General features: G+C 41.5%; 1 protein-coding gene across 1 annotated transcript; it reads left to right on the top strand.

Annotated features, from left to right (window-relative positions):
* The first annotated feature begins 6,312 nt into the window (after positions 1-6,312).
* utp11 (UTP11 small subunit processome component) lies at positions 6,313-10,181 on the top strand. The gene is made up of 8 exons (XM_014166677.2): positions 6,313-6,559; positions 6,798-6,859; positions 7,384-7,486; positions 7,915-8,037; positions 8,318-8,411; positions 8,938-9,068; positions 9,309-9,419; positions 9,819-10,181. Exons 1-8 carry the CDS (start codon positions 6,500-6,502, stop codon positions 9,900-9,902), a joined length of 768 nt encoding a protein of 255 aa, XP_014022152.1. The 5' UTR covers positions 6,313-6,499; the 3' UTR covers positions 9,903-10,181.
* The last annotated feature ends 3,092 nt before the right edge of the window (positions 10,182-13,273 follow it).

Below are 13,273 nucleotides of genomic sequence, written 5' to 3'. Positions count from 1 at the left end.
ATCGTCACATTTTATTTAGACTACACGGAGACAAGTGCCTAGGCTAGCTCTAGCAGATCACCGTTTCATATGGTTCTGCACTCAGCCCAAACCACTTTTACATAACTAGGCATGAGTACCAACTGGGTGCCAACAGTACCAGTTCACTGAGGACTTGGTCAACAAAAAGATGGATGTGATAACATAAATCTATGTTTTCAAATAATAATAAAAAAAGGAATTAAGGAAACCATTTTGAGCACTGCTTTTATTATTCTTAAAAGCAACTTTTAAAAGAAAGGGTTTTGAGTGCTGCCTCGAAATCATCAATGTACATAAATGGAAAACAAGATAGTGTAGTTGGGAAAAGTAACTGGGTGAATATGGTCTTGACATTGAAGCAAGAGTGCATATGATTGTGGACTACAGGAAGAAAGAGGACCGAGCATGCCCCCATTCTCATCGACGGGGCTGCAGTGGAGCAGGTTGACAGCTTCAAGTTCCTTGGTGTCCACATCACCAACAAACTAACATGGTCCAAGCACACCATGACAGTTGTGAAGCGGGAACGACAAAACCTATTCCCCCTCAGGAGACTGAAAAGATTTGGCATGGGTCCTCAGATCCGCAAAGGTTCTACAGCTGCACCATCGAGAGCATCCTGACTGGTTGCATCACTGCCTGGTATGGCAACTGCTCGGCTACAGAGGGTAGTGTGAACGGCCCAGTACATCACTGGGGCCAAGCTTCCTGCCATCCAGGACCTCTATACCAGGTGGTGTCAGAGGAAGTTTCTGAAAATTGTCAAAGACTCCAGCCACCCTAGTCATAGACTGTTCTCTCTGCTACCACACGGCAAGCGGTACAGGAGCGCCAAGTATAGGTCCAAGAGGCTTCTAAACAGCTTCTACCCCCCAATACATAAGACTTCTGAACATCTAGTCAAATGTCTACCCAGACTATTCACATTGCCCCCCTTCCTCCCCTCCCCTCTCCACACCACTGCCACTCTCTGTTGTCATCTATGCATAGTCACTTTAATTAACTCTACCTACATGTACATACTACCTCAACTAACCAGTGCTCCCGCACATTGACTCTGTACCAGCACCCCCTGTATATATTGTTATTTTTTACTGCTCCTCTTTAATTACTTGTTACTTTTATCTCTTATTCTTATCCGTATTTTTTGGAACTGCGCTGTCGGTTAGGGGCTCGTAAGTAAGCATTTTACTGTAAAGTCTACACCTGTTGTATTCGGGTGCATGTGACTAATACAGTTTGATTTGATTTTGATTATGTTACTGTTAGATTCAGTGGAATGTATTTAATGTGGTAAAGAAGACACACGTGATGTAAGCCATAGAAATCCTATTCATATTTTGCAACCTGCATCATGGGTTGCAAAACCTTATGGAAAGAACTATTGTGTCTCAATTCTTAAAAGGATGAGGATTGATAAACAAGGATTCTTCACATGTTTCCTAAGACATGTGAGACTCCTCAGTCTTCACAGTTCAAAGGCAAGACAATTGGAAGAGTGTGGTCTCTGATACTGTCAGGACCTCTCAACACCTCAGTCCCCTAATTATAAATGCTTATTTTACACACCGAGGTGGATGCTTGTCAGTCCTGCACAACAAATTAGAGAATAGAAGCCGCTCTATTCACACAGGGAAAAAGTGATCTTCTTCCTAGAGATGTTGAGATCCATATTATACCCCAACACAGAACAACTCTCTGTCTCAATTTTGGAAAACAAGCACAGAGGTTAATTGAAGCCCTATGACTCTAGAGATATAAGTATGATACATTTCCTGATGGGGGGGGGGGTTACCAGTGCTGATGGGAAAATTATGGAGTAAGTTGGCAATCGGAGGCTGGCATTTATCTCTCAGGTACCACCAATTGTACAGCCATTGTGCCCTTGAGCAAGGTATTATCCACCAAACTGCTCCAGGGGTGTTGCTTTGCGGCTGACCCTGTTCTGCACCCAGCCTGTCGTGTTTGTGTGTGTGTGTGTGTGTGGTGTCGGGTTGGGAACCGTCACAGCAAAAATAACACGAGTGCCAATTTTCCACCAGAGTCCAGTACTGTCAGGACACATTTTGACCTTTGATGTAGATTTAGAGTTTTAGATTCAATTTAGAATCAGATTTGGATGTGAAATGCGACCTGGTATGACCTGTTATGAGTTCAGCCAGGTGACTGTCATGTGATGTGCTAAATAAAATGTTAATTTCTGAAGGGTGTTGTCGCATCTGCCAAGAGAGTTAGCCATAATGGGTCACCATAGGCTAGAGTAGCTATCTATACACCACGTCTAAGACCACATATATTTGACCACGTCTAAGAAGTGGTGGTTAGTTGTCCAAACGCAATATCCAATTGGTTGCTTGTCCAAAAATTAAATGTAGGGCTATGCATAAGTAGAAGACAATAAGGGAACCCCAGGCCTAGAGCTCACAGCAACTTGAGCTGAAGCCTGAGATGAACTGTCTTAACCTCAGGATTGCAGACATATTTTGGAGACTTACAACATCCACAACCCACTCTACCTCACTCCGAGGCTCCATAATAAAACAGGTAATCCACTAATATAGACCACAACCTCAAGCAGAGAAATTCAGTAGCAGATTTAACAGTTAATTGTAGACGATTTACGTTTTATAGGAATTTTGCGGTCGGAGAGTGAGGGTGGGAATCACGTCCAGGGGTGCACTCACTGTTGCTGGCTCTCGAGGAACAGAGGGGGAGACGGGGAGAAAAGACAAGAAGAATGCTACGTCTCACACTATATGTCTTAGAGGCTGGGTCTCCTCATAGAAATTTAATGTAATTGCACTGGGAAAATACTGTGGTCTTGGTTGGGGGACTAAAATGTTAAACTCCTAACCTGGTCCCAGATCGGTTTGGGTTGTTTGCCAAATTCTATGGCCATTGTCACGCCAATGACCATAGGAGCCCACAGGACAGCACAAACAGATCTGGAACCACACTAAGGAACTCCTTTCAAGGAATCTTTCTGATGGGGTCGGCCTGCTGTAAAAAAGGCCCTGCAATGGTCAGGGCCAGCGGAGACAGGACCAGAGTCCTGAACTCAGCCACTGTCCAGCATGCTTATGTCACTGCTGTTATTTTTACAGGGTCATATTAAAAAAAAAACAGGACATAGTTCTGCCACCATAAGGGTATTCCGAAATCCCTGACCCCTGGCGAATGCTTTTGTCCTCCCACTCTAGGATCGACTTGTTATGACTCACAATCTTCATTCTACTATTTATCCCTTACAATAAGTGCTGATTAGTCAGAACCTGTAAATCCTGAAGTGCTGTCTGTGTATTGGTAATTAGATTCATGTTAGTGGGCTAGTATATCACAGTGGCCCCGAGGCGGACCCCTAGCAGTAGGGTCATTAGAGATGAAAATGAAAAACAAGTGGGTGACATAATGTGGAAACACTGAACCAACTCAGAGGTTTCTTCATCACCCGCAGAATATTCTGCTCGCTGGGCAAATCTTACACATATTAAACACATTCTTTGTGGTCATTGGGGACAGAGCACAGAGAGTGCGACCCAGAAAAAAAAAATGGTTTGTGGAATAGTGCAATATCCCTCTTCCTTCTTGAGCTTTTTCCACCGCATTCCCAAAGCGAGAGTTTACGTGAGATTAGGGATTAGGGATCTGGTGCCACTGTGGCTTTGCCTGGTCTCTCCTTGGATTATTGTATCAGGAAGTGGAGCGAGAGAGAGCGGTGTTCCCCAAGGAGGTGTTGTGGCCCCCTTATCCTCTCCATGGAATGCTGTGGCCATGAAACCACGTCACGGAGGAGAAGAGCATGCTTTCAATGCACGTGACAGTATATGGAATGTATGAAAAATAAATATTTTTGTGCGAGAGAGATGGGGAGTGTGTAATTTCCGACATGGTTCTGGTTCATGCACTGTGGCCCCACATGTTTTGACATAAAGTACCAGTCAAAAGTTTGGACAAACCTACTCATTCAAAGGTTTTTCTTTATTTGTACTATTTTCTACATTGAAGAATAATAGTGAAGACATCAAAACTATCAAATAACACATATGGAATCATGTAGTAACCAAAAAAGTGTTAAACAAATCAAAATATATTTTACATTTGAGATTCTTCAAAGTAGTCACCCTTTGCCTTGATGACAGCTTTGCACACTCTTGGCATTCTCTCAACCGGCTTCATGAGGTAGTCACCTGGAATGCATTTCAATTACCAGGTGTGCCTTGTTAAATGTTAATTTGTGGAATTTATTTTGAGCCAATCACTGGTGTTGTGACAAGGTAGGGGTAATATACAGAAGATAGCCCTATTTGGTAAAAGACCAAGTCCATATTACAGCAAGAACAGCTCAAATAAGCAAAGAAAAACGACAGTCCATCATTACTTTAAGACATGAAAGTCAGTCAATCCGGAAAAGGACCACCACAGGAAAGGAAGACCCAGAGTTACCGCTGCTGCAGAAGATAAATTCATTAGAGTTAACTGCACCTCAGATTGCAGCCCAAATAAATGCTTCACAGAGTTCAAGTCACAGGCACATCTAAAAATCAACTGTTCAGAGGAGACTGCGTAAATCAGGCCTTCATGGTTGAATTTCTGCAAAGAAACCATTACTAAAATACACCAATAATAAGAAGAGACTTGTTTGGGCCAAGAGACACAAGCAATGGACATTAGACCGGTGGAAATCTGTCCTTTGGTCTGATGAGTCCAAATTTGAGATTTTTGGTTCCAACCGCTGTGTCTTTGTGAGACTCAGAGTAGGTGAACAGATGATCTCTGCATGTGTGGTTCCCACCGTGATGCATGGAGGAGGAGGTGCGATGGTGTGGGGTTGCTTTGCTGGTGACACTGTCAGTGATTTATTTAGTATTCAAGGCACACTTAACCAGCATGGCTACTACAGCATTCTGTAGCGATATGACATCCCATCTGGTTTGAGCTTAGTGGGACTATCATTTGTTTTTCAACAGGACAATGACCCAACACACCTCCAGGATGTGTAAGGACTACTTGACCAAGAAGGAGAATGATGGTGCGGCATCAGATGACCTGGCCTCCACAATCACCTGACCTCAACACAATTGAGATGGTTTGGGATGAATTGGACCACAGAGTGAAGGAAAGGCAGCCAACAAGTGCTCAGCACATGTGGGAACTCCTTCAAGACTGTTGGAAAAGCATTCCTCATGAAGCTGGTTGAGAGAATGCCAAGAGTGTGCAAAGCTGTCAGTACTATTATTCCACAATGTAGGAAATAGTAAAAATAAAGAAAAACACTTGAATGAGTAGGTGTGGCCAAACTTTTGACTGGTACAGTATATTACCTATTTTTACATGTTTCCCACATCATAAACGGAAACATGGCCAGGGGAACGTGAGAGTAAAAATGAGAGGAGCGAGATCCACTCAGGTGTCCATCAACAAAGGCATTTGTCACTGATGTTTGTCACTGAGGTTATTTGAAACCATTGATTTGGATATGAATCATAATGGGGTCTGGACCCCAGCAGGAAACATAAAGAACTCATGTTGGAAAAACACAAACATATTATATGTTAGTGTTAAACAACTTCTTTGGCAAAGGCAGGCCTTCATTACAGTGACCAAAGTAATTTGGAGCATCAAAACTGCGGCCAAGACATATAAACTGACTAGTGAAGTGACCTGGGTTTGTTATGGAGCTCTTCCTTGTTCCAAGCCTGGCATTGTGCAGCATGAGACAGAACAGACCAGACAATCCCAGTGTTGGATGCTTAAACAGTCCATATAAAGCTAATGTGGTGATGTGTGCTTAGTGTCTCTAGCAGGATGTTGGCATCTGCCTTGGTCTGCTTGAAGAAAGATTGCCAAAGTTTATATTTTAAAGCCACAGTAAAACATTTTATGTAAAACTTTCAACGCAATAAAACTTTAAGGATTTACTGTGCTAAATGGCTTATTTGGTTGTCTTATCACAGATTTTTATTTGATTATCCTCACATTAACGGAAGTTAAAGCTACTTTTTAAATGCACCCTGAAAATTGACATTAATAACAATATACATGCATAATAATACATATTTTAAGCCCCTCAGTTTAGTGTGCCTGGGTAATTGTCAAAATGTGTGCAACATTGTCACCTGCTGTTTAATTGCGAATATTGCAACAACCACATCTGATAATGTCAACAAAAGTTTGATGTGTATTTTGTTGATGTGAATAATGACACTAACGGAAATTCTAAACATATATTAATATTTCGTCAGCACTAATTTCACCCACCATAACATCAAGAGAGCTCACCATGATATCATTGGTTTGATTTGTACTACATGTGGTAGCGGGCGGAGAGAAGAAATAGCGAATCTTCTTAAATGAAAAGTGAAGTAGCGCTTCCTGTATACCCACGTGTTTTACTAAGGAAGAATTTTGAGGCATTTGCATCTTAGCTTTGTCGTTAGCCAGACAGTTGATAGATTTTTTTACTTTGAAAATTGTCAATATGTCATCGTTTAGAAAGGCATTGAAGTCCCAACAAAAAAATCACAAAGAAAGATCCCAGGTAAGGATGAGATAGTTTAAAAAAAAATCATTTTTAAGGATGAGATAGTTGTTACTTTAGCTAGCTAACGTTAGCTTTCCAGGAAGCAATGTTGTTGTTGTTTGTTTAGCTACCAATGTGTAAAGTATTGATTGGTGGTTGTTGACATGTAGCATTATGTTGCTAGCGATAATGTGCATTTGGTTCCTGTTGCCTACTGTAATAACTAACTAATAATCTGTTTCATTTTGTGCCACAGCCTGGTTTTCGAAAACATCTGGGACATCTTGAAAAGAAGAAAGATTACAAACTTCGTGCAGAGTAAGTCAATCTAATTCATAGATATTCTATTAACACTTATTCACGGGTGGGTATAATTTGTGGAACGTTCCGACAGGAATCTGTTCCAAAAACTTCGTAAAGTACAAGGTTGCTAACAAACAACGCATACAGTAGCACGATCAATTCACCTAGCTAACTAGCTGCCGAACAGGCATCAACTCATCACGTAGCTTATTCTTAATGTTTGTCCATAGGCTACCAGAGTGAGGACAGACATTTTTCGGAATAAACGTGGTGAGTGAAAAAAATGTATGAAATAGCCCGCTCCTTACCCTGTATCTTATTCGACCGCTATACAACTTTATATGTGTTGTTTGTTGGCAACCTTGTTATTTACTACGTTTTTGGAACAGATTCCTGTTGGAACGTTACACAAATTATACCCACCCCTTATTCACCTTGCTGAACTGTCACATGTGTCACATGTGCTACCACACGATGTGTGGTCCATGTACAGATTTGATTTGGTTGCTGATCTTATACCCTTTTTTGGACATTTTCAGTGACTACCACAAAAAACAGAACACCCTTGCTGCTTTGCGTAAAAAAGCCTTGGACAAGAACCCTGATGAGTTCTATTTCAAGATGGTCAGCTCTCAGCTTAAGGTAAGTCATCACTCAGGGGATGTTGCTTAGCCTGGTCCCAGGTCTGTGCTGTCTTGTCAACTCCTCTGGTCATTGTCAATCCAAACACAATGGAGTAAGACCGCACAGGTCTGGGACCAGGTTATACAAGAGTAGCCTGGTCCCGGATCTATTTGTGCACTTGCCAACTCCATTGCTCATTGTCAAGCGTGATAATCAGTTGGCATGATGGCACAAACAGACTGACACTCGGGCTAATACAATAGCTAACCTATATATGGTCATTCATGTTTGACTGTTTTACCATGTCCATATTTCATCCTTGCTGGTATAAGAATGAAAGTAAAACATGATAGATTCATTGTTGTGCCATTTCTGCAGTCTGATAATAAAATCCCCTCATCTCTGGTCCTCTTGTGTCCATCTCTGGTCCTCTTGTGTTCTGAAAGGATGGAGTGCATGTGGCAAATAAGGCTAAAGGAACAGAGGAGGAAAATACAGAGGAACAGAGGAAGGTGATGAGGACGCAGGATATCAGATATGTGGAGATGAAGAGAGTGGCTGAGGGCAAGGTAAGAGCTCACTGTGGTGCCTTGTAAACTGGAATAAACTATTCCTTATGTTCTTGAATGACCATTTCCTGTAAAAATGTACAGTGTGAAATTGTGAGGGAATCTATGCCAGTCGGCACCATTTAAGAGCCTATGAAAAACAATTGAACAACAATTTATCCCATGGAGTGCAATGTGCAGACTGTTGCTTTCTTGTACCCACTTAGTTCAATCACTGAAGTTGTCAATGGTGGTATACAGTGGTGAAAGTGCAGGCTTAAGTGTTTTGAATTGCCTTCAGAAAATTGAGAGGTTGAAATCGGAACTCCATCTCCTGGACGCTGACGGCAAACAGAGAAATGGGCACACCTTCTACATGGACTCGAAGCAAAAAGGTAGAGGAATACATTAATACGAACTCCAAGCAAAGTGTATACACACTGCGCAGTGTTATTTTGTAGTATTGCATTGGATATGTCATACAGAAGGCCTTCCACTTTTGTCATACATACAAACATTCTTCTTGTACACCAAGGAATTAGGGCCCATATTCATAAAGCGTCTAAGAATAGGAGAGCCGATCTAGGATCATGTCCCCCTGTCCTTGTAATGTAATTCATTACAATGTAAAAAGCAAAACTGATCCTAGATCAGCACTCTCATTCTGAGACGCTTTATGAATAGTTAAAGGAAAAATGTCTGGTCCAGCGGCTGTATCTCTGCCTGCTTGAATGGCAAATAGCTCAGATACACATGAAACGTGAAATGACCCCGGGAATCGATAGAACATCGCTCAGAGATGCACAAATATGATAGAACATTCAAAATGGGTGAATCTTTCTTTTAACTGAAGACTGTTTTTTAAAGACCATCTGAAACTGACAGAGCCCTGATATCTCCTGGTTTTGTGTTCCACTACAGTAGCGGACTTTGACCTGGCCAGCCACCTGGATACAGCTCCTGAGCTGGTGGACAGAGTGTACAACCGGCCCACCCTCCATACGCTGGAGAGCAAGACCATCCAGGGCGCCGTGGAACCTCTCAGTATAAAGGTCAGTCAGGACTGTCCCTGTGTAGCCTGACAGCCACACTGTTCCTCAGCAATGGGTACATTCGTTTTATCTCACCCAGGGCACCGGGTGGGTAGAGTTTGTACATTTGCGACCATTCCAGTCTTTCATTTAAGGCCTTTGTTAGCATAAATGATGATGATGGTGTATGGTTATTCAGCTCTCTATAGGGTATTTCTCTGTTACATGTATTGATGGTTGTGTATGTTTTCCTCTCTGCAGAAGTTGGCCAGACAGAGGAAGCACCAGTATAAGATCTTGTCCCAGCGGATTGACCGGGAGAAGAAGATGTTTGTCATTGGCCAGAAGATCCAGACCCGCAAAGACCTACATGTGAGTAGGGGATGACTACAAGCCATAGAAGCTTAATGATTTGTAATGCTTGAGACGGTGGTTGGGAAAGACATGGATTTCCCCATGATAATTGTATTGATGGGGTATTTCTAGGCGTGTCACATGTCAGCAAAGCCAAAGGTACATTTCCCCCCTCTGGTGGACAAGTTGTGCTTAATTCTAGGCTTTTCAATTGGGTTCTGTTCTACTTCATCTGATTTTATCCACTGTCCCAAAGGGGCATCTACTTATAGAAAGAACAGCCTGCTTGTTAACTATATTGGAGGTTTCTTTGATCCTCGTTGTGCTTGTGTGTGTCTCCCACAGAATACGATGACACACTAAACAATAGAATGTTCAACAGTATTACCATCTCTATGGTGTCTCCTCTCTGTCCAGGATAAGAACAAGAAGGTGAAGGTGAGCAAAGAGACGGTCAATGCCTCTGCCGTCTACAAGTATGAAGCTAAGAGGAAGCGATGAGAAAGGTTAACCTCTTTGAACAGGAAACGCATCATTAACCAGACATTTCTGTGGCCTGTTATACAATCACCAGTCGGTCTTCATCGGACAATAATGTGGACTTTGGTTTTCCTATTGCAATTCATGTGGATATGGACAAGTGAAATGGTCAAGGAATACCCTCAATTGTTGTTAGAGGCATAAATTGATCTCTATGGTTGCAGCAATGCAGAGTTTTTGTACATATTTATCAAAGGATATAAGTTTGATTATTGTATGAATAAATTGTTTTGAGACCAATTTCTAAAGCCTCAATCTTGTCTATGCCAAATGTCATTTTTATAGGTTCATATGAGCATTTTATCAATCTCATGCTGTTCAGTTCTACGACCAGTAGATGGCACTAGTGTACCTCATCAATGTACAGGTAACTGCCAAAATAATGTAAACACTTGAGTAAATATTATAAAGGATACCAAGTATATTGAAAGCTGGTGCTTACACACAGGTGTGGTTCCTGATTTTATTAAGCAATTAACATCCCAGCCTCATCATTCTTAAGGTCATGTATAAAAAATATTGGGCACGCCATTATTCGGGGCATTTGGCTACCATGGCTATGCCCCCATAGGATGATAATGCCCCCATCCACAGTGCACAAGTGGTCACTGAATGGTTTGAAGAACATGAACACTATGTAACCCATATGCCATGGCCGTCTGTCATCCGTTCTCAACCCAACTGAACACTTATGGGAGATTCTGGAGCGGCGCCTGCTCTACATCACCAACAAAACGCAAAATTATAGATTTTTTTTGTTGAATGGTGTCGCATCCCTCCAATAGAATTCCAGGCACTTGAGAATCTATGACGAGGTGTATTGAAGCTGTTCTGGATCATGGTATCCCAACGCCCTATTAAGACACTTTATTTTGGTGTTTCCTTTATTTTGGCAGAGGGTCTAGATGGAAGATTTGAAGTAAGTACAGCTGTGCTTAACTTGCTCTCGCCGCTCAGGACTGCTCAATTCAAGAACGTTATAGTGTAGTTAGTATTTTCTTTGCGTTGTTTAAAGACCAATTATGGTCTACATAACATAAGACTAATAAGAATTGTCATTGATATAGAGTACCAGTCGAAAGTTTGGACACACTTACTCAATCCAGGGTTTTTCTTTATTTTTAAAATTGACTACATTGTAGAATAACAGTGAAATAACACATGGAATCATGTAGTAACAAAAAAAGTGTTAAACAAATCAAAATATATTTTAGGTTCTTCAAAGTAGCCACCCTTTGCCTTGATGACAGCTTTGCACACTTGACATTCTCTCAACCAGCTTCATGAGGTAGTCACCTGGAATGCATTTCAATTAACAGGTGTGCCTTGTTAATTTGTGGAATTTCTTTCCTTAATGCGTTTGAGTCAATCAGTTGTGATGTGACAAGGTAGGGTTGGTATACAGAAGATAGCTCTCTTTGGTAAAAGACCAAGTCCATATTATGGCAAGAACAGATCAAATAGGCAAAGAGAAATGACAGTCCATCATTACTTTAAGACATGAAGGTCAGTCAATACGGTCAGTCAAGTTTATTCAAGTGCTATGATGAAACTGGCTCTCATGAGGACCGCCACAGGAATGGGAAAACCCAGAGTTACCTCTGCTGCAGAGGATAAGTTCATTAGAGTTACCAGCCTCAGAAATTGCAACCGAAATAATGCTTCAGAGTTCAAGTAACAGACACATCTCAACATCAACTGTTCAGAGGAGACTGTGTGAATCAGGCCTTCATGGTCGAATTGGTGCAAAGAAACCACTACTAAAATACACCAATAAGAAGAAGAGACTTGCTTGGGCCAAGAGACACAAGCAATGGATATTAGACCGGTGGAAATCCAAATTTGAGATTTTTGAATGTTCAGATCTTCAACCAAAACCTAATATTAGAGAAAGGGAACCTGAGTGAATAAATAACACAATGTTAATAATGATTTTCTTTATTTTATTAACAAAGTTATGCAACACCCAAATTGCCCCTTTACACTTCAGCTCCACTATAAGCGTTGCTTTGCCATCAGTGTCGTGTTAATGTGACATTCTACCTGCTACACAGAGCATGTTGTTTTGAAAGCAGAGGGGAAGAGCCTCTTTACTCTATTTTCCCTTACTCTACCGTACCATATTCATCGATTATGCGTAAGTACAATAGCTTTGTTACAGGTTTTCGTAAATATTCATTCAAATGTTGCTAGTGGTTGTACTAAATCATCCTCTAATTTCACAAGTTGCTTTTTACATTGTGAACCTAGCTAGTCAATGTAGCTAGCTACAGTGCCTTCAGAAAGTATTCATACACTTTTTCCACATTTTGTTGTTTTACAGCCTGAATTTAAAATGATTGAATGTAGACACTTTGTCACTGACTTACACACAATATACCCCATAATGTCAAATTGGAGTTATGTTTTTTTTCTTCTAATTTTCACAAATTAATAAAAACATTTGTGTGAAAAATTGACCGCTTACACTCAATAACTGGTTGTGCCAATGACTGCAACCAAACGCTTCGTGTAGTTGTTGATCAGTCTATTCACATCCCTGTGGAGGAATTTTTGCCCACTCTTCCATACAGAACTCCTTTAACTCAGTGACATTTGTGGGTTGTTGAGCATCAACAGTACGTTTCAGGTCCTGCCACAACATCTGAATCAGGTTTAGGTCTGGATTTTGACTATGCCATTCCAGAACTTTAAATGTGTTGCTATCAAGAATTCAAATCGACTCAAAGGAAAACATCCCACTCTAGAAATTGATCCATTTAGATTCATTGCTTGAAACTGAGTCAGATTGTGTGTGTTTGTGCACATGTACACACCTTTGTGCGTGTTTGTATGTACTGTGAACGTGTGTGTTTGTGTGTTCATCAGGAAAGGAGCTGCAAGAGATTTGCTGTGTGTTTGAGAAAGAGCCGATCTGTGTGTGTGTGTGTGTGTGTGTGTGTGTGTGTGTTGAGCTCTCTCACAAACAGAAAATTGCAGGCCCTGAGCCCAGATCACTCTGAGTCAGGCTTGATTGATCATTGTGGTGGCAGCAGCTTCATAAACAGGCCCCATCCATCAGCTTCTCCTGGGACCCATGGGAGGACAGAGGGAGCCCTGCACAAATGTCACCAGGCCTGGGGGGTGGAGGACTGAGCTTGGGTCTGGCGGTTGTGGTGCTGACCATAGCAAAGGTGAGATGGCTGTTAAGGAGAGGCCAAAAGGAAATGGGGAGTGATGTTTTAGGTTAGGCCTTTAGGTTAGGCCTCATACGAAGCAGCTCCAATTATTTTGACTCTGAGACTGACTTAATATGGACACCATAGCCTTAACACAACTCAACATAGTCTTAA

The sequence above is a fragment of the Salmo salar genome, chromosome ssa02 (assembly GCF_905237065.1).
Source record: "Salmo salar chromosome ssa02, Ssal_v3.1, whole genome shotgun sequence".
Lineage (NCBI taxonomy): Eukaryota > Metazoa > Chordata > Actinopteri > Salmoniformes > Salmonidae > Salmo > Salmo salar.
The sequence above is the reverse complement of the archived record's forward strand: the minus strand, read 5'-3'. Positions and strand labels throughout refer to the sequence as shown.

Bases quoted from the DNA above. Each gene is read 5' to 3' on its own strand.
- utp11 (XM_014166677.2), top strand. From the start codon at position 6,500: ATGTCATCGTTTAGAAAGGCATTGAAGTCCCAACAAAAAAATCACAAA. The intron at 6,560-6,797 runs GTAAGGATGAGA...TTTGTGCCACAG, and splicing joins ATCACAAAGAAAGATCCCAG to CCTGGTTTTCGAAAACATCT. The intron at 9,420-9,818 runs GTGAGTAGGGGA...CTCTCTGTCCAG, and splicing joins AGACCCGCAAAGACCTACAT to GATAAGAACAAGAAGGTGAA.